General features: G+C 39.4%; 1 protein-coding gene across 1 annotated transcript in view; it reads left to right on the plus strand.

The window, feature by feature from the left end:
- Positions 1 to 21,126, plus strand: part of SLC4A9 (solute carrier family 4 member 9) — an 86,941-nt gene that overhangs the window by 51,347 nt on the left and 14,468 nt on the right. The window contains exons 16-18 of the mRNA XM_053717231.1: positions 1,747 to 1,925; positions 8,505 to 8,577; positions 16,235 to 16,303. Coding sequence (XP_053573206.1) covers positions 1,747 to 1,925; positions 8,505 to 8,577; positions 16,235 to 16,303 — 321 coding nt within the window. The remainder of the gene's footprint in view (positions 1 to 1,746; positions 1,926 to 8,504; positions 8,578 to 16,234; positions 16,304 to 21,126) is intronic.

The raw sequence follows: 21,126 nt of genomic DNA on the forward strand, positions 1-21,126 counted from the left end.
TGTGTTTGACAGCAGTGAATGAACAGCTTATTACCAAAACAAAGAAGTTTTTTCTCACTATTTCTTTATTCGTTTTTGTCACTTTTTCAGAACAATTGTATATTTATTGTCAAAAAGGTTATTCTTTTTCTAGGTTTACATTTTGTCATTATTTCCCTAAATCATATGGCTGTTGTCAAAATAAGTATGGGTATGTTTTGATTTGACCATGTACAGTAAGTATGCATATACTCCATTCATTTCAGCCGACATCAGCCCCATGTCCAGACTCCACCTTTATACCCCTTTTTTTGGCAGTTATGAGCACATATTAGAATTAGACCAATGCTTCTTGCACCTTCTTGTACCTCATATATTAATCAGGTCCCATCTAACAAAACTTTGTTTCTTATAACTTTCCAAGACACAAATCTGTTGAGAGTTTTTTTTTTCTTTTCTCTCAGACAAGGTGATCTACAAACCTATCCAGCAAGTCAGAAATCTTTAGCATTTGTGTTCTGCTTCAGCTTATTGCCTTTTTATTACGTGTTTTGCTTTATCTGATTAGACAGTTTTTTGGGACTCATAACAAGGAAGGCTCCAAGCTTGATCTTTACTACATACAGTACAGCAGTCTTATTTATTGTTTGGAAGCAGCAAAGAATGTCAGAGAAACCGGTTAAAAAAAAGGGATAGAAGCCCACAAAGCCTCTTTACTTAGTTGTATTGCTCAGTGATCCTAGAGCTTGTAAGCTGTAACTGTATTTTAGAGCTTATAAGCTGTAACTGTATTTTAGAGCTTATAAGCTGTAACTGTATTTTAGAGCTTATAAACTGTAACTGTATTTTAGAGCTTATAAGCTGTAACTGTATTTTAGAGCTTGTAAGCTCAGTAAAAAAGCTCAAACTTTTAAGGTGTGAACTCACGACTTTATGGGCTAGGTATCATGAAGTGTCAGTTTAAAAGATGTGCATAACAGTACTTATCTACCTTGCATATGGACACTAAATCTTTTAAGTATAAGGGGCCGATTTATCATAGTGTGAGCAGACATGATCCGTTGTCTGCATTTATCATTGCACAGCATTTCTCGTAAAATTCTTGTGCAATGCAGCCCCCTGCACATTCGCGGCCGCTAGCAAGGGGTGTCAATCAACCTGATCGTATCCGATCGGGCGGATTGCTGTCCACCGCCTCAGAGGTCGGAAACAGGTGCGGAAACAGGTGAAGGCACGCGCGGAAACAGGTGCATAAGGGGCATGATAAATCGGCCCCTAAGCATAATGGGAAATGTAGTTCTGAAACATCTGGAGTGCCAAGCTTCGCCATCGCTGGTCTAGTAGATAGTGTTTTCTCAGACCACCTATCCTTTCATATAAGTTGCTTTGACAGTGGCCTACAAGTACTGATTGTGACTGCTAGAGAGTATAAGAGGAAACAAGAATCCTTCACACTCAAAGCGATATCATGAAGGAACGCACAGATATGAAGTATATATCTTATGCTAGGTCTGTTTCTCAAGCTCAGACATTAGAACTAGCTTTTCTCTCTATCTAATATATCTACATATATTGTGAAGCTGGAATGGAAGAGAGGGCTATATATATAGGAATAGGATGTGCCCTGCATATTTTTTTGTGGTTTATTAACTTAATTTTGAATATTATTCTTGGGTATTTTACTGTATTTTAGAATTTAATGGGCATATTAAAAACTACTAATTATATATATTCCCATTATTTATTTTATTTTATTTTTTTTAACAGAAAGGGGGAGGCCTTCATTTGGATTTTTTCTGTATAGCTATTCTCTTCATTGTGACATCATTTATGGGACTCCCATGGTTTGTCTCTGCAACTGTGATTTCTATTGCCCATATGAACAGCTTGAAAATGGAGACCACAACATCAGCTCCAGGGGAACAGCCAAAATTCTTGGGAATCAGGTATTATATAAAAACAAAATAACAAACAAAAAAACATTTTTGGTAGCATCAAAGCATAATAATTTCTATAAAAGCTTTCTACATAGAAGGAATCATTTTGAGATATATGCTTTAACCTCTTAATTACCAGAAACATTTTGCATTTCAAAGACAAAAGCTTTAGTTTGCTTTTATATGTTATTTATTATAGCCTTCCTGATTAGTACAGGGGTCTCTAGATGTGGCACCCTAAATGGCAGGGAGCCAATCAGCTTAATACAGATGCACAATGGCAGAAACACACATATTTTCAGACTCTCTGGACATGTATACACATCAACAAGTTCCTTAAAGCCCTGAATCATGAAATTTATATACACATTCAGGTGGAAGGTAATGTGTTAAAGTAAATACAAACCATGATCTGATACAGAAGCATTTTTTAAATATTTAGTGCAGGCTAATTGTTTAATTAACAATTAAAATATTCATATTAAAGTGTTTAATTAAATGAAGTTGTTTTATTCAGTAATTTGTTCAGGCATTAAGATTGTTCAGTTAGTTTTGAGGCCAACAGTAATACCCCCGAAGAACCTTTTTAGATCTTTGGATTGCAGGTTCAAATCCAGATAGGGTTGAATCAGGTCAAGATAACAATAGGCTGTTAAGTGGCTACAGCTCCACTGGTAGCCATTGCAACAAGGTTATAAGCCTTAACTAAACTAAAATAAAAATTATTGGAAAAAATAATTTTTGTAAAATAACTAACGCAAATGAAAAAAAACAAAAAACTAAAACAATGCAGTAAATTCTGGAAAACCACAGTCTAATAAGATATCTGACCTGTAGGTGGTGCCCAAGCAAGCAAGGTTACTGATAGCACTGCTAAATCATGATGTTATAATGGCTGGCAGGAGACATCTGTGTAGGACTACTCTGAATTTACCTTTGACACAGGAAAGAGCAATCTCACAGGTTTATTAAACCACAGACTTTGTGACATAGAGATAAAGGGGAAACATTCCACAAAACTAAAGTACATTTGCAAATCCTTCATTGTCAGGAATACAAATTATTTATGGCTAGATGAGAAAAGAAGGAGCACTATCAATGTCAGCAGCAGTAGGAATGCATGCAAAACAGCAAACTGTAAAATCATGTTTGCAAAAGTCTGCTGGCTTGTTTTTTTTATTTGCAGGGGTTAAACACATAGTTATATGCAAGCAACAGAGCAATATTAAAATGAACATTAGATCATTTTCTTTTTGCACTTTTATGTCCCATTAACTATAATTATTAAAACTAAAATGGAAACCTAAATAGATAAAAACAAATTCTGTTCATAAACTAAAAACTAAACTACAACTAACAAACGGCTAGATTACGAGTTTTGCGGTATGAGGGAAAAAGCAGCGTTATGGCTTTTTTTCACTACCGCTGGTATTACGAGTCTTGCAGGTTTAGCTGTACTGCACATTTTTTTGGCCATAACGCAACGTAACTACCACAGCTTTCAAAAAGTCCTTTTCAATGGGACTTCCATCGCGCCGGTATTACGAGTTTGTCTGGGAGGCCAAAAAGTCAGCGGTACACCCTATACCGTCAAGATCCATACCGTAAACTGAAAGTCAGTAGTTATAGGTTTTATGCTACAACGCCTTAAGAAAAAACTCATAACTAAAGTGCTAAAAAGTACACTAACACCCATAAACTACCTATTAACCCCTAAACTGAGGCCCTACCGCATCGCAAACACTAAAATAAAATTATTAACCCCCAATCAGCCAATAGAATTGAGCTTGCATTCTATTGGCTGTTCCAATCAGCCAATAGAATGCGAGCTCAATCCTATTGGCTGATTGCATCAGCCAATAGGATTTTTTACCCTTTAATTCCGATTGGCTGATAGAATTCTATCAGCCAATTGGAATTCAAGGGACGCCATCTTGGATGACGTACCTTATAGGAACCTTCATTCTGGAAGAGCCGTCGATTGAAGAGGATGCTCCACGCCGGAAGTCTTGAAGATGGAGCCGCTCCTCACCGGATGGATGAAGATAGAAGATGCCGTCTGGATGAAGACTTCTGCCGGCTTGGATGAATACTTCTGCCGGCTTCGATGAGGATGGATGTCGGGTCTTCAAAAACTGTAAGTGGATCTTCTGGGGTTAGTGTTAGGTTTTTGTAAGGGTTTATTAGGTGGGTTTTATTTTTAGCTTAGGGTTTGGGCACCCAAAAAGAGCTAAATGTCCTTTTAAGGGCAATGCCCATCCAAATGCCCTTTTCAGGGCAATGGGGAGCTTAAGTTTTTTTAGATAGTATTTTATTTGGGGGGTTTGGTTGTGTGGGTGGTGGGTTTTACTGTTGGGGGGTTGTTTGTATTTTTTTTACAGGTAAAAGAGCTGATTTCTTTGGGGGGCAATTCCCCCACAAAAGGCCCTTTTAAGGGCTATTGGTAGTTTAGTTTAGGCTACGTTTTGTTTTATTTTTTGGGGGGGTTATTTTGATAGGGCTATTAAATTAGGTGTAATTAGTTTAAATATTTGATCATTTCTTTTTATTTTGTGTAAATTAATTGTATTTAATTAATGTAATTTATTTAATTGTAGTGTAAGGTTAGGTGTTAGTGTAAGACAGGTTAGGTTTTATTTTACAGGTAAATTTGTATTTATTTTAACTAGGTAGCTAGTAAATAGTTAATAACTATTTACTAACTAGTCTACCTAGTTAAAATAAATACAAACTTGTCTGTGAAATAAAAATAAAACCTAAGATAGCTACAATGTAACTATTAGCTAGAATTATTTAAGAAATAATAGTAATTTTTATTTAGATTTATTTTAATTATATTAAAGTTAGTGGGTGTTAGGGTTAGACTTAGGGTTAGGTTTAGGGGTTTATAACTTTAGTATAGTGGCAGCGATGTTGGGGGGCGGCAGATTAGGGGTTATTAAATGTATGTAGGTGGCGACGACATTGGGGCAGCAGATTAGGGGTTAATTAGTATAATATAGGTGTTGGCGATGTCGGGGGCGGCAGATTAGGGGTTAATAATTGTAGGTAGGTGGCAGTGACATTGGGGCAGCAGATTAGGGGTTAATAAGTATAATGTAGGTGTCGGCAATGTCGAGGGCGGCAGATTAGGGGTTAATAAGTGTAGGTAGGTGGCGGTGACATTAGGGCAGCAGATTAGGGGTTAATAAGTATAATGTAGGTGTTGGCGATGTCGGGGGCGGCAGATTAGGGGTAAATAAGTGTAATGTAGGTGTCAGCGGTGTCGGGGGTGGAAGATTAGGGGTGTTTAGACTCGTTTATGTTATGGTGTTAGGTGTAAACATAACGTTTCTTTCCCCATAGGAATCAATGTGGCTGCGTTACAGAGCTTTACGCTCCTTTATTGCAGGTGTTAGGCTTTTTTTTAGCCAGCTCTCCCCATTGATGTCTATGGGGAAATCGTGCACGAGCACGTAAAACCAGCTCAAAGCAGCGCTGGTATTGGAGTGCGGTATGGAGCTCAATTTAGCTCGACGCTGCAATATTGCCTGATAATGCTGGGTTTATGAAAACCTGTAATAGCAGCACTATAGGGAGGTGAGCCAGTTGGACTTGTATCATGTCAGAAATGAACAAATTGAGTCATTACCAGATGATACAAGCACCTTAGGCTCTCTGAGCAAGTGCTTTGCTTAAAATGCTGGTGCACGGTGCATACTTAAATACACTTTTGAAACAGCTATAGTTTTTACTAGAAGCATTCTTGCTAATACATGTATATTGAAAAAATGCTTCTACTCAAAACTCAATCCATGTGGATTCTGATTTTGGCTGGAATGTCCCTTTAACTAATGGGGAAGGACAACTCACAATTACAGAGAAGCAGTTCCTCTTGGTTCTATGTGGCTGACAGTTGAGCCTTAGCTAATTTCAAGCATCAAGCAGGTTTTTAATGTGGTGCTCAGTAAGGTTTAGTTAGGGCAATAATATCTCTTATTTATCTATTTTGCTGCTTCCAATATGAGTAAGAATCTTAAAATCAATTATTTATATTTAATATCTTTTTTTACTTGAACTGAGAGCTATTTTTTACCATGAAACACATAGTAACAATTATTTTAATATATTGCTGCATTTTTTAATGAACCATGGAAATTGGTTGATTATGGCATACATTTATGTGTTATAAATGAATATCTAATTTTTAATCGGACAAAAATATTATGATACTAGTCCTAAAGCCCATTCACACGGCCATTTTTTGCAGTACAGCGGTCCCACCCCTTGCTCTCTCTCTCCCCCTCTCTTTTGTGCTCTCTCCCCTCTCTTTTGTGCTCTCTCCCCCTCTCTTTTGCGCTCTCTCCCCCTCTCTTTTTGCGCTCCCTCCCCCTCTCTTTTGCTCTCTCTCTCCCCCCTCTCTTTTGCTCTCTCTCCCCCCTCTCTTTTGCTCTCTCTCTCTCCCCCGTCTCTTTTGCTCTCTCTCCCTCTCTTTTTTGTGCTCTCTCCCTCTCTCTTTTGCACTCTCTCCCCCTCTCTTTTGCACTCTCTCTCGCTCCACCTCTCTTTTTCTCTCTCTCCCCTCTCTTTTGCTCCCTCTCTCCCCCTCTCTTTTGCTTTCTCTCCCCCCTCTCTTTTGCGCTCTCACTCTCCCCCTCTCTTTTGCGCTCTCTCTCTCCCCCTCTCTTTTGCTCTGTCTCTCTCCTTTTTTTGCTCTCTCTCTCCATCCCTCTCTTTTGCTCTTTCTCTCCCCCCTCTCTTTTGCTCTCTCTCCCCCCTCTCTTTTGCTCTCTTTTCCCCCTCTCTATTGCTCTCTCTCCCCCCTCTCTTTTGCTCTCTCTTCCCCCTCTCTTTTTCTCTCTCTCCCCCCTCTCTTTTTCTCTCTCTCTCCCTCTCTATTGCTCTCTCTTCCCCTCTCTATTGCTTTCTATCCCTCCTCTCTTTTGCTCTCTCTCCCCCTCTCTTTTTCTCTCTCTCCCCTCTCTTTTTCTCTCTCTCTCCCTCTCTATTGCTCTCTCTCCCCCTCTCTTTTGAGCTCTCTCTCTCCCCCTCTCTCTCCCCCTCTCTTTTTCCCTCTCTCTCCCCCCCTCTCTTTTGCGCTCTCACTCCCCCCTCTTTTGCGCTCCCTCTCCCCCCTCTCTTTTGCTCCCTCTCTCCCCTCTCTTTTGCTTTCTCTCCCCCTCTCTTTTACGCTCTTTCCCCCCTCTCTTTTGCATTCTCTCTCTCTTTTGTGCTCTCTCTCTCCCCCTCTCTTTTGCGCTCTCTCTCCCCTCTCTTTTGCGCTTTCTCTCTCTCCCCCTCTCTTTTGCACTCTCTCTCCCCCCTCTCTTTTGCGCTCTCTCTCTCCCCCCTCTCTTTTGCACTCTCTATCCCCCTCTCTTTTGCACTCTCTCTCCCCCTCTCTTTTGCGAACTCTCTTCCCCCTCTCTTTTGCGCTCTCTCTCTCCCCCCTCTCTTTTGCTCTATCTCTCTCTCTCCTTTTTTTGCTCTCTCTCTCTCCATCCCTCTCTTTTGCTCTGTCTCCCCCCTCTCTTTTGCTCTCTCCCCCTCTCTTTTGCTCTCTCTCTCCCCCTCTCTCCCCCTCTCTTTTGCTCTCTCTCTCCATCCCTCTCTTTTGCTCTCTCTCTCCCCCTCTGTATTGCTCTCTCTCCCCCTCTCTTTTGCTCTCTCTTCCCCCTCTATTTCTCTCTCTCTCCCCCTCTCTTTTTCTCTCTCTCCCCCTCTCTATTGCTCTCTCTCCCCCTCTCTTTTGCTCTCTCTCCCCCCTCTCTATTGCTCTCTCTCCACCTCTCTTTTGCTCTCTCTCCCCTCTCTTTTTCTCTCTCCCCCTCTCTATTGCTCTCTCTCTCCCCCTCTCTATTGCTCTCTCTCCCGCCTCTCTATTGCTCTCTCTCCCCCTCTCTTTTGCTCTCTCTCCCCCTCTCTTTTTCTCTCTCCACCTCTCTTTTGCTCTCTCTCCCCCCTCTCTTTTGCTCTCTCTTCCCCCTCTCTTTTTCTCTCTCTCCCCCCTCTCTTTTTCTCTCTCTCCCCCTCTCTATTGCTCTCTGTCCCCCCTCTCTTTTGCTCTCTCTCCCCCTCTCTTTTTCTCTCCCCCCTCTCTTTTTCTCTCTCCCCTTCTCTATTGCTCTCTCTCCCCCCTCTCTTTTTCTCTCCCCCCTCTCTTTTTCTCTCTCTTCCCTCTATTTTGCTCTCTCTCCCACTCTCTTCTCCACTTTCCCCTCTCTTCTGCTCTTCCCCCTCTCTTTAGCTTTTTCCTATCTTTTTTTTGTCTCTCCCCCGCTCTTTTTATTTCTCTCCCCTCTCTCTTGCGCCGACCGTGCCCGACCACGCCCACTTTCCCGCCGACCACGCCCACGCCCAACCACACCCACGCCCCCACCCGTTCACACCCACTTTTGCAGCAACAGCATGTCAGGTAAGGCCAGGTGTGTTTGTCCTCGTGCTGTCTCTACTGCGCATGACAGCTTCGGACAAACATACTTGGCCTTTTATATAATAGGATATATATAGTTAAATTGGAAATAATTTGTATTTTTGGTGTTAAATATGTTATATGTAATATATGTTTTTTATGCTTAATAATCCAAAAATGTACATCTAATTTCACAGAGAGCAAAGGGTCACAGGATTAGTTGTCTTTATCCTCACTGGAGCTTCTGTGTTTTTGTCACCAGTTCTCAAGGTACTGTATGCTTGCATTTCTATTTGTTTAATGTATTTTTCGAACTCATAAAAGTGAGAATATCAGGGTCGGATAAAAAGAAGCCCTGAAACAATTTGAAGAGCTGCTCTTTTTTCCATTGAGTCCTTAGAATTCACACCCCCATTTTTATCAAGACAATTACTGGGATACTCCTCCCCCTATATTTTTTTCAGAATTAAATTATATTTGTGATGCCAGATTGTTGTTATATAGCCACCCTACAAAACCCAGTTTCATCCATAACTCTCCTTTACAGTGTGAAAATGATTTTGCATAGTGTGATGTGGAGAAGACCCTAAAAACTGTGTGTCACTCTGTCTTCTCAGTGTGACTTGACAAGACATTAGAAACCATTCAAAAGAGGGCTACTAAATGGTACACAGGCTAGGAAATAAAACTTACAAGGAAGTAGTTTGTGACTTTAATGCATATAGGTCAGAGGAGAAAAGAGATGATACAGCTGCATCGCCTGACCAGCAGCTCTACCCCCTTAAATTGTAACTGGTCAGACCCATCTGCTGCGGCCCACAGGGAAATTTCCTGGTGTCCTGGTAGGCCAATCCGGCCTTGGGGAATATGGACTGACTAGTAAGACTTTTCAGTTGTACATCATATTGTGCTAATAACTAAAAAATGGCTAATTTACAAGTTTTGCATTATTGGCCATTGCGCATGGAATGGCAGGTCTCCCGTATTACAAGTTGTGGCAGTATAGCTATAACGCAAGCGTTTTAGCCTGTAACGCAATAATCCATTGGGCACTCAAAAAATGACGTTTGAGTGCAGGATTTTCCATAGCGCCGTATTACAGGTTGTTCGGGCAGGCTATAATGCTAGCGTTAGCGTCTATAACGCTGTGATCCATTCCGCAATCTGAGACCAGTAGTTATGTATTTTGCGAAACAAAAATGTTTCACAAAACTCATAACTAAAATGTTACAAAGTACACTAACACCCATAAACTACCTATTAACCCCTAAACCACCACTCTCCCACATCGTAAATACTATATTAAACTTATTAACCCCTAATCTGCCGCCCACCTACATCGCCAACACTAAATAAATCTAGTAACCCCTAAACCGCCGCCCCCCCCCCCACATCGCCAACACTATAATAAAACTATTAACCATTAAAACGCTGGTTCCCCACATTGCAACACACTAAATTAAACTATTAACCCCTAAACCTAACACCCCCCCTAACTTTAAATTAAAATTACAATATAACTATCTTTAAATAAATAAAACAACTTACCTGTGATATTAAAAAAAAATAAGTTTAAACTATAAATTAAACTAACTTTACTATTTTAAATAAATAAAGTAATAAAAAAATAAAAAAATAACATTACAATATTAAAAAATCCTAACACTACAAAAAACACACAAAAAAATAACATTACAAAAAATAATAAACACTAATATTGCGAAAAATAAAAAAAATCTAAGATTACAAAAAATGATAAATTAAATTTTTCAAATTAATAAAAATTACACCTAATCTAATAGCCCTATAAAAATAAAAAGCTCCCCAAAATAAAAACACCCCCTAACCTAACAATAAACTACCAATACCCCTTAAAAAGGCCTTTTGTAGGGCATTGCCCTAAGTTAATCAGCTTTTACCTACAAAAAATTACAAAGTCCCCCCAACAGTAAACCCTCACCCAACCAATCCCCCAAAATAAAAAACCTGTCTAAAAAAAAACCTAAGCTACCCATTGCCCCTAAAGGGGCATTTGTATGGGCATTGCTGTTAAAAGGACATTCAGCTCTTTTACTGCCCATCCCTAATAAAAAAAAAAAAATAAAAAAAAAATAACACATACCAGAAAATCTACTCATGGTTCCTGAAGTCCGGAAATCCATCTTTATCCAGGCAGCAAAAAGTCTTCATCCAGGAAGCGAAAAGTCTTCATCCAGACGGCGACATCTTCATCCATCGTGGGGGCATCGTCTTTCTTCATCCCGGTGGCGCGGAACTGTGGAGGCGCAGAGCTTCTTTTCCGGTGGCGCGGACATCCAGCGTGGAGGATCCTTTTCATACAGTCGCTGCTGTACACTGAAGCTTGAATGCAAGGTACCCGTTTAAATATGGGGTACCTTGCATTTCTATTGGCTGACATTTTCAAATCAGCCAATGAGATGAGAGCTACTGATATCCTATTGGCTGGCGGGTTAGGGGTTAATAGGTTTAGTTTATTAACTAATGGATTTTTGAATAGAAGCATAATTTATTTCAAGTGCCACACTCTCCCCCCATACTTTTCACTTACAAAGTAAACTATGGTCCCATTCCAGCCATTTAGAATGCCCATGCAGAGTGGTGTGCATGGTTTGTTGTATGGCTTTCAAATTCACAGATAATCATATTCATAAGAAGAATCCAGGATGGTCCAATTTTTCAAAAGCATTCATGGTGTAATGTACAATTAAACAGCAACATTCCAATCCCTGAGAAAACAACTTTTACAGTACATAGTGCAAAACTATTTTTGCCTCTTATTAGCAGCATATATTGGTTTTTTTTAATTGCTTTTTAATTCTTAATGTGACATTAATGTGCCTAAAGAAAATGCTCTAATATGTTATCTTGATCTATGACTTGAATAAGGTGTTAAAAACATACAGCTAGATTACGAGTTTTGCGTTATGAGGGGTGAGGTGCTAACTTGCAAGTTATTGTCACTGCTCATTTCCCTACAGTGCTGGTATTACAGGTTTACAAAAACCCGGCATTATCAGGCAAAAAGTGAGTGTAAAGCAAAATTGAGCTCCATACCGCACTCCAATACCAGTGCTGCTGAAAGCTGCGGTAAGCTGGTTTTACGTGCTCGTGCACAATTTCCCCATAGGCATCAATGGGGAGAGCCGGCTGAAAAAAAGTCTAACAACTGCAAAAAAGGAGCGTAAAGCTCCGTAACGCAGCCCCATTGATTCCTATGGGGAAACTAAATTTATGTTTACACCTAACACCCTAACATGAACCCCGAGTCTAAACACCCCTAATCTTACACTTATTAACCCCTAATCTGCCGTCCCTGACATCGCCGACACCTACATTATATTATTAACCCCTAATCTGCCGCTCCGGACATCACCGCCACTATATAAACATATTAACCCCTAAACCGCCCCACTCCTGCATCACAAACACTAGTTAAATATTATTAACCCCTAATCCGCCGCCCCTAACATCGCCGCCACCTGCCTACATTTATTAACCCCTAATCTGCCGCCACTATGCTAAATTTATTAACCCCTAAACCTAAGTCTAACCCTAACCCTAACTCCCCCTAACTTAAATATAATTAAAATAAGTCTAAATAAAAATTACTATCATTACCTAAATAATTCCTATTTAAAACTAAATACTTACCTGTAAAATAAACCCTAAGCTAGCTACAATATAACTATCTAGCTTAGGTTTTATTTTTATTTCACAGGCAAGTTTGTATTTATTTTAAATTAGTAGAATAGTTACTTAATAGTTATTAACTATTTACTAACTACCTAGCTAAAATAAATACAAATTTACCTGTAAAATAAAACCTAACCTGTCTTACACTAACACCTAACCTTACACTACAATTAAATAAATTATATAAATTAAATACAGTTACCTACATTACAAAAACCCCCCACTAAATTACACAAACTGAAAAAAGAAATTATCAGATACTTAAACTAATTACACCTAATCTAATAGCCCTATCAAAATAAAAAATGCCCCCCCTCAAAATAAAAAAAACCCTAGCCTAAACTAAACTGCCAATAGCCCTTAAAAGGGCCTTTTGCGGGGCATTGTCCCAAAGAAATCAGCTCTTTTACCTGTAAAAAATATACAAACAACCCCACCACCCAACCAACCAACCCCCCAAATAAAATCCTAACTAAAAAAAACTAAGCTCCCCATTGCCCTGAAAAGGGCATTTGGATGGGCATTGCCCTTAAAAGGGCATTTAGCTCTTTTTCCAGTGCCCAAACCCCTAATCTAAAAATAAAAACCACCCAATAAACCCTTAAAAAAGCCTAACACTAACCCCCAAAGATCCACTTACAGTTTTGAAGACGGGACATCCATCCTCAACAAATCCGGGAAAAGTCTTCATCCAAGCGGCAAGAAGTCCTCAACAAAGCCGGGAGAAGTCTTCATCCAAGCTGGCAGAAGTGGTCCTCCAGACGGGCAGAAGTCTTCATCCAGATGGCATCTTCTATCTTCATCCATCCGACGCAGAGCGCTCCATCTTCAAGACATCCGGCGCGGAGCATCCTCTTCTTTTCAAGGCTAACGACGAATGAAGTTTCCTTTAAGTGACGTCATCCAAGATGGCATCCCTTGAATTCCGATTGGCTGATAGAATTCTATGAACCAATCGGAATTAAAGGTGAAAAAATCCTATTGGCTGATCCAATCAGCCAATAGGATTGAGCTCACATTCTATTGGCATTCTATTGGCTAGAATAGTTACATTGTAGCTAGCTTAGGGTTTATTTTTATTTTACAGGCAAGTTTGTATTTATTTTTACTAGGTAGAATAGTTAATAAATAGTAAATAGTTATTAACTATTTACTAACTACCTAGCTAAAATAAATACAAATTTACCTGTAAAATAAAACCTAACCTGTCTTACACTAACACCTAACCTTACACTACAATTAAATAAATTACCTAAATTAAATACAATTACCTAAATTACCAAAATAAAACACTAAATACACAAAATAAAAAAAGAAATTATCAGATATTTAAACTAATTACACCTAATCTAATAGCCTTATCAAAATAAAAAAGCCCCCCCAAAATAAAAAAAAACCTAGCCTAAACTAAACTACTAATAGCTCTTAAAAGGGCCTTTTGCAGGGCATTGCCCCAAAGAAATCAGCTCTTTTACCTGTAAAAAAAATACAAACAACCCCCCAACAGTAAAACCCACCACCCACACAACTAACCCCCCAAATAAAATCCTAGCTAAAAAAAAACTAAGTTCCCCATTGCCCTGAAAAGGGCATTTGAATGGACATTGCCCTTAAAAGGGCATTTAGCTCTTTTTCAAGTGCCCAAACCCTAACCTAAAAATAAAACCCACCCAGTAAACCCTTAAAAAAACTAACACTAACCCCCAATGATCCACTTACAGTTTTGAAGACCGGACATCCATCCTCAACGAAGCCGGGAGAAGTCTTTATCCAAGCAGCAAGAAGTCCTCAACGAAGCCGGGGAGAAGTCTTCATCCAAGCCGGCAGAAGTGGTCCTCCAGACGGGCAGAAGTCTTTATCCAGACGGCATCTTCTATCTTCATCCATCTGGCGCGGATGGCGTCCCTTGAATTCCGATTGGCTGAATTCTATCAGTCAATCGGAATTAAAGGTGAAAAAAATCCTATTGACTGATCCAATCAGCCAATAGGATTGAGCTTGCATTCAATTGGCATTCTATTGGCTAGGGTTTTTTTTTATTTTGGGGGGGCTTTTTTTATTTTGATATGGCTATTAGATTAGGTGTAATTAGTTTAAATATCTGATAATTTCTTTTTTTTATTTTGTGTAATTTGTGTTTGTTTGTTTTTGTAATTTAGGTAATTGTATTTAATTTAAGTAATTGATTTAATTGTAGTATAAGGTTAGGGGTTAGTGTAAGACAGGTTAGGTTTTATTTTACAGGTAAATTTATTTTAGCTAGGTAGTTATTAAATAGTTAATAACTTTTTAATAACTATTCTACCAAGTTAAAATAAATACAAACTTGCCTGTAAAATAAAAATAAACCCGAAGCTAGCTACAATGTAACTATTAGTTATATTGTAGCTAGCTTAGGGTTAATTTTATAGGTAAGTATTTAGTTTTATATAGGAATTATTTAGTTATTAATAGTAGGTTTTATTTAGATTTATTTTAATTATATTTAAGTTAGGGGGTGTTAGGGTTAGGGTTAGACAGGTTTAGGGGTTAATAAATTTAGTATAGTGGCGGCGACGTTGGGGGCGGCAGATTAGGGGTTAATAAATGTAGGTAGGTGGCGGCGATGTTAGGGGTGGCAGATTAGGGGTTAATAATATTTAACTAGTGTTTGCGAGCTGGGAGTGTGGCGGTTTAGGGGTTAATATGTTTATTATAGTGGCGGCGATGTCCGGAGCAGCAGATTAGGGGTTAATAAGTATAATGTAGGTGTCTGCGATGTCGGGGGCGGCAGATTAGGGGTTAATAAGTGTAAGATTAGGGGTGTTTAGACTCGGGTTCATGTTAGGGTGTTAGGTGTAAACATAAATTTAGTTTCCCCATAGGAATCAATGGGGCTGTGTTTCGAAGCTTTACGCTGCTTTTTTCAGCCGGCTCTCCCCATTGGTGTCTATGGGGAAATCGTGCACAAGCACATAACACCAGCTCACCGCAGCTTTCAGCAGCGCTGGTATTGGAGTGCGGTATGGAGCTCAATTTTGCTCTACGCTCACTTCTTGCCTGATAACGACGGGTTTTTGTAAACCTGTAATACCAGCGCTGTAGGGAAGTGAGCGGTGACAATAACGTGCAGGTTAGCACCGCACCCCTCATAACGCAAAACTCGTAATCTAGCCGATAGTTAAGCATTTGCACTGGTATGTCCATTTAAAGTGTTTTTTTCATGCTCAGATCATATGTTAATAAACTTGATCACTTATATTATTGCAAAAGCAAAAACATATGATTCCCTTCACTTCTGTTCTTGGGCAAAATGCATGACAACAGGTCTTGTCAATCATTATGGACAAATCATTCAAGGAGTATTTAAGTCAGCCATCTCTGAGGTGGTAAAGAGTATAAGAAGCAGATCACTGGTTCTTTACTTTTGTTGTTGATTTGTAAAGTGCCACCACATTACTTAGTGCTGCTGGGTACATAAGTAGGGTTCTACAATGCCAATGCCTCATGTTAAAAGAAAACAAATTCATAAAAGACTAAAGAAACTAATACAAGACGGCCCTGCTCTGAAGAGCTCAGCTCAGCATCAAAAGGTTGAAGAGTAGGGAGACAGAGTTTGGAGTAGCTTGTCATGTTGGTTGTAGCTGCAGCAGTGAGATAAGGCAATTTAGATATATATTTGTTGGTTAGGATGAAGAGGAACTATTAGGGGACAGGGGTAAGTTTCTCTAAACAGATGGGTTTACAAAGAGCTACTGAAACTATACAAGATAGGCGACAGTCTGATGGAGTGGGGTAGAGAATTCATGAAAAGTCTTTGAGGCAGGAGGGGACCTAGAAGTAATAGAACAGGATAAACGTAGGTCACAAGTTGGTAGAAGAGGACAATTTTGGGACTATTTGAAGATAAGTGAGAACATTTTTGTTGTAAAGTTGTTGAGAGATTTGAAATATATTCCAAAAAAATCAAAAAGCAGCACCAACCCAGTCACACATAAAAATTGCATATTTTTTTTAGTTGATTTGCAAAGTGTAAAATGTATCAATACTTTGCATTTAAATAATTCAAGAGCATAAAACAAAACCTTTCTGAGCTGCCTGTTGCATGATTTTGGTGTTTTTTTTAGCAACCATAACTCTAAAACTACCTTAGAAAAATTATTCAAGCACCATTAATGCATTCTACTTGTTTTGACATCAGATTAAATTGTATTCATTGCTTTCTCATTTTTAGTATATTCCTATGCCCGTACTATATGGAATATTTCTTCAGATGGGCGTGGCTGCTCTGGGGAGCATACAAGTATGTATATACCATTTGAATATATAATTTTTGACACAAAATAAATGTAATTAGATCAAGCTTGTTTTGTATAATAAATAAAAAGAGAGAAGCGCTCAACCTGGGGATGAACAATAGCATAATAGCTTGTTCTATGGAAAGTTACCACCCAAGAAGCAGCCTCTTTTTGCTCAACATGTGCCTTTCACAGAGAAGAACTTTCCTGAAGCATATCAGTCTGATCCTGACTTCACAGTATAGTCCAGCCCCGAAATACCAGGCAATTCCTCTCTGAACCAGAGAAACAGCAAAACCCCAGACGTACGTTTCGGCCTATTGTGGACCACTTCAGTGAGGTGCAGCCATATCCCTCTAGGCACACTGAGCAACGGGTCCACATCTGGATTCCCGCATCACACTTAGGGAGACTTCCCAAAATGTCATAATTTGCATAAATAAAAAGAGAGAAGCGCTCAACCTGGGAACAAACAATAGCATAATAGCTTGCTCTATGGCTAGTTACCACCCAAGAAGCAGCCTCTTTTTGCTCAACATGTGCCTTTCACAGAGAAGAACTTTCCTGAAGCATATCAGTCTGATCCTGACTTCACAGTACAGTCCAGCCCCGAAATACCAGACAATCCCTCTCTGAACCAGAGAAACAGCAAAACCCCAGACGTACGTTTCGGCCTATTGTGGGCCTCGTCAGTGAGGTGCAGCCATATCCTTCTAGGCACACTGAGCAACGGGTCCACGTCTGGATTCCCGCATCACACTTAGGGAGACTTCCAAAAATGTCATAATTTGCATAAATAAAAAGAGAGAACCGCTCAACCTGGGAACGAACAAAAGCATAATAGCTTGTTCTATGGCTAGTTGCCACCCAAGAAGCAGCCTCTTTTTGCTCAACATGTGCCTTTCACAGAGAAGAACTTTCCTGCAGCATATCAGTCTGATCCTGACTTCACAGTACAGTCCAGCCCCGAAATACCAGGCAATCCCTCTCTGAACCAGAGAAACAGCAAAACCCCAGACGTACGTTTCGGCCTATTGTGGGCCTCGTCAGTGAGGTGCAGCCATATGTTTCTAGGCACACTGAGCAACGGGTCCACGTCTGGATTCCCGCATCACACTTAGGGAGACTTCCAAAAATGTCATAATTTGCATAAATAAAAAGAGAGAACCGCTCAACCTGGGAACGAACAAAAGCATAATAGCTTGTTCTATGGCTAGTTGCCACCCAAGAAGCAGCCTCTTTTTGCTCAACATGTGCCTTTCACAGAGAAGAACTTTCCTGCAGCATATCAGTCTGATCCTGACTTCACAGTACAGTCCAGCCCCGAAATACCAGGCAATCCCTCTCTGAACCAGAGAAACAGCAAAACCCCAGACGTACGTTTCGGCCTATTGTGGGCCTCGTCAGTGAGGTGCAGCCATATGTTTCTAGGCACACTGAGCAACGGGTCCACGTCTGGATTCCCGCATCACACTTAGGGAGACTTCCAAAAATGTCATAATTTGCATAAATAAAAAGAGAGAACCGCTCAACCTGGGAACAAACAAAAGCATAATAGCTTGTTCTATGGCTAGTTACCACCCAAGAAGCAGCCTCTTTTTTCTCAACATGTGCCTTTCACAGAGAAGAACTTTCCTGAAGCATATCAGTCTGATCCTGACTTCACAGTACAGTCCAGCCCCGAAATACCAGGCAATCCCTCTCTGAACGAGAGAAACAGCAAAACCCCAGACGTATGTTTCGGCCTATTGTGGGCCTCGTCAGTGAGGTGCAGCCATATCTTTCTAGGCACACTGAGCAACTGGTCCACGTCTGGATTCCCACATCACACTTAGGGAGACTTCCAAAAATGTCATAATTTGCATAAATAAAAAGAGAGAACCGCTCAACCTGGGAACGAACAAAAGCATAATAGCTTGTTCTATGGCTAGTTGCCACCCAAGAAGCAGCCTCTTTTTGCTCAACATGTGCCTTTCACAGAGAAGAACTTTCCTGAAGCATATCAGTCTGATCCTGACTTCACAGTACAGTCCAGCCCCAAAATACCAGGCAACCCCTCTCTGAACGAGAGAAACAGCAAATCCCCAGAGGTACGTTTCGGCCTATTGTGGGCCTCGTCAGTGAGGTTGTTTTGTATAATGTCAGTCTTTTGCAACAAAAACATGCAAATAAAATAATAATAATTATCTGTATGGAGCGAGAAGTAAAAAAGTAAATGGACATTATTCTAAGTTTTCAAAATCAGATTCCAGGATTTAACTAGATATGAAACCCACATTTTTTTTTTCTTTCATTATTCAGATAGAGCATGAAATTTTAATTAACTTTCCAAATCTAATTTATTTCCTTCTCTTGATATCCTTTGTTGGAAAGAATACCTAGGTAGGCTCAGGAGCAGCAATGCATTACTGAGAACTAGCTGTTGATTGGTGGCTGCATGTATATTTGCCTCTTGTCGTTGTCATGTGTTCAGCTAGCTCCCAGTAGTGCACTACTACTCCTTCAACAAAATATACCAGAAGAAAAAGTAAATTTGATAATAGAAGTAAATTAAAAAGTTGTTTAAAATTGTGCGTTCTATCTGAATCATGAAATAAATATTTTGGGTTTCATATCCCTTTAAGTGACAACATATAAAGTTTAGATGTTCATATTTGTGAGATTAATCTCGTTATGAAACGCACTAACAAACTAATTAATCATTAAAAGAGGCAGAAAATGGCCACTGTAACCAGTTGTGTAGAAAAGCCAAAAACATATTGATGATAGATAATTATAGGATAGATAATAAGAGAAAGAATAAGAGGAAACATTTTAACAAGCTATTATTGCAGCAAACTCTAAATTTTATCAACATTTTTCTACAAAAATTCTCCATTAAAAGTTAAGTGTATTTTTAGTAGATAAATTCTGTAAAAAGCATTTCAATAGAAATAAAATAGTTGTTAAGACAGTCAAGTCCAAAAAAACTATCATGATTCAAATAGGGCATGTAATTTTAAACAACTTTCCAATTTACTTTTATCATCAATTTTGCTCTGTTCTCTTGGTATTTTTACTTGAAAGCTAAACCAAGGAGGTTCATATGCTAATTTCTTAGGCCTAGATTTAGAGTTCGGCGGTAGCCGTGAAAACCAGCGTTAGAGGCTCCTAACGCTGGTTTTAGGCTACCGCCGGTATTTGGAGTCAGTGATTAAAGGGTCTAACGCTCACTTTTCAGCCGCGACTTTTCCATACCGCAGATCCCCTTACGTCAATTGCGTATCCTATCTTTTCAATGGGATCTTTCTAACGCTGGTATTTAGAGTCGCTTCTGAAGTGAGCGTTAGAGCTCTAACGACAAAACTCCAGCCGCAGGAAAATAGCAGGAGTTAAGAGCTTTATGGGCTAACGCCGGTTCATAAAGCTCTTAACTACTGTACCCTAAAGTACACTAACACCCATAAACTACCTATGTACCCCTAAACCGAGGTCCCCCCACATCGCCGCCACTCGATTAAAATTTTTTAACCCCTAATCTGCCGACCGCCAACTACGTTATACTTATGTACCCCTAATCTGCTGCCCCTAACCCCGCCGACCCCTGTATTATATTTATTAACCCCTAACCTGCCCCCCACAACGTCGCCGCCAGCTACTTACAATAATTAACCCCTAATCTGCCGACCACAAAGCGCCGCCACCTACGTTATCCTTATGTACCCCTAATCTGCTGCCCCTAACACCGCCGACCCCTATATTATATTTATTAACCCCTAATCTGCCCCCCTCAATGTCGCCGACACCTGCCTACACTTATTAACCCCTAATCTGCCGACCGGACCTGAGCGCTACTATAATAAATGTATTAACCCCTAACCCGCCTCACTAACCCTATCATAAATAGTATTAACCCCTAATCTGCCCTCCCTAACATCGCCGATACCTACCTTCAATTATTAACCCCTAATCTGACGACCGGAGCTCATCGCTACTATAATAAATGGATTAACCCCTAAAGCTAAGTCTAACACTAACACCCCCCTAACTTAAATATAATTTAAATCTAACGAAATTAATTAACTCTTATTTAATAAATTATTCCTATTTAAAGCTAAATACTTACCTGTAAAATAAATCCTAATATAGCTACAATATAAATTATAATTATATTGTAGCTATTTTAGGATTAATATTTATTTTACAGGCAACTTGGTAATTATTTTTACCAGGTACAATAGCTATTAAATAGTTAAGAACTATTTAATAGTTACCTAGTTAAAATAATAACAAATTTACCTGTAAAATAAATCCTAACCTAAGTTATAATTAAACCTAACACTACCCTATCAATAAATTAATTAAATAAACTACCTACAATTACCTACAATTAACCTAACACTACACTATCAATAAATAAATTAAATACAATTGCTACAAATAACTACAATTACATAAACTAACTAAAGTACAAAAAATAAAAAAGAACTAAGTTACAAAAAATAAAAAAATATTTACCAACATTAGAAAAATATTACAACAATTTTAAACTAATTACACCTACTCTAAGCCCCCTAATAAAATAACAAAGACCCCCAAAATAAAAAATTCCCTACCCTATTCTAAATTAATAAATGTAAAAGCTCTTTTACCTTACCAGCCCTGAACAGGGCCCTTTGCGGGGCATGCCCCAAGAAAATCAACTCTTTTGCCTGTAAAAAAAACCATACAATACCCCCCCCCAACATTACAACCCACCACCCACATACCCCTAATCTAACCCAAACCCCCCTTAAATAAACCTAACACTAAGCCCCTGAAGATCTTCCTACCTTGTCTTCACCATCCA

This window comes from Bombina bombina, chromosome 6, assembly GCF_027579735.1.
Source record: "Bombina bombina isolate aBomBom1 chromosome 6, aBomBom1.pri, whole genome shotgun sequence".
NCBI classification, from domain to species: Eukaryota; Metazoa; Chordata; class Amphibia; order Anura; family Bombinatoridae; genus Bombina; species Bombina bombina.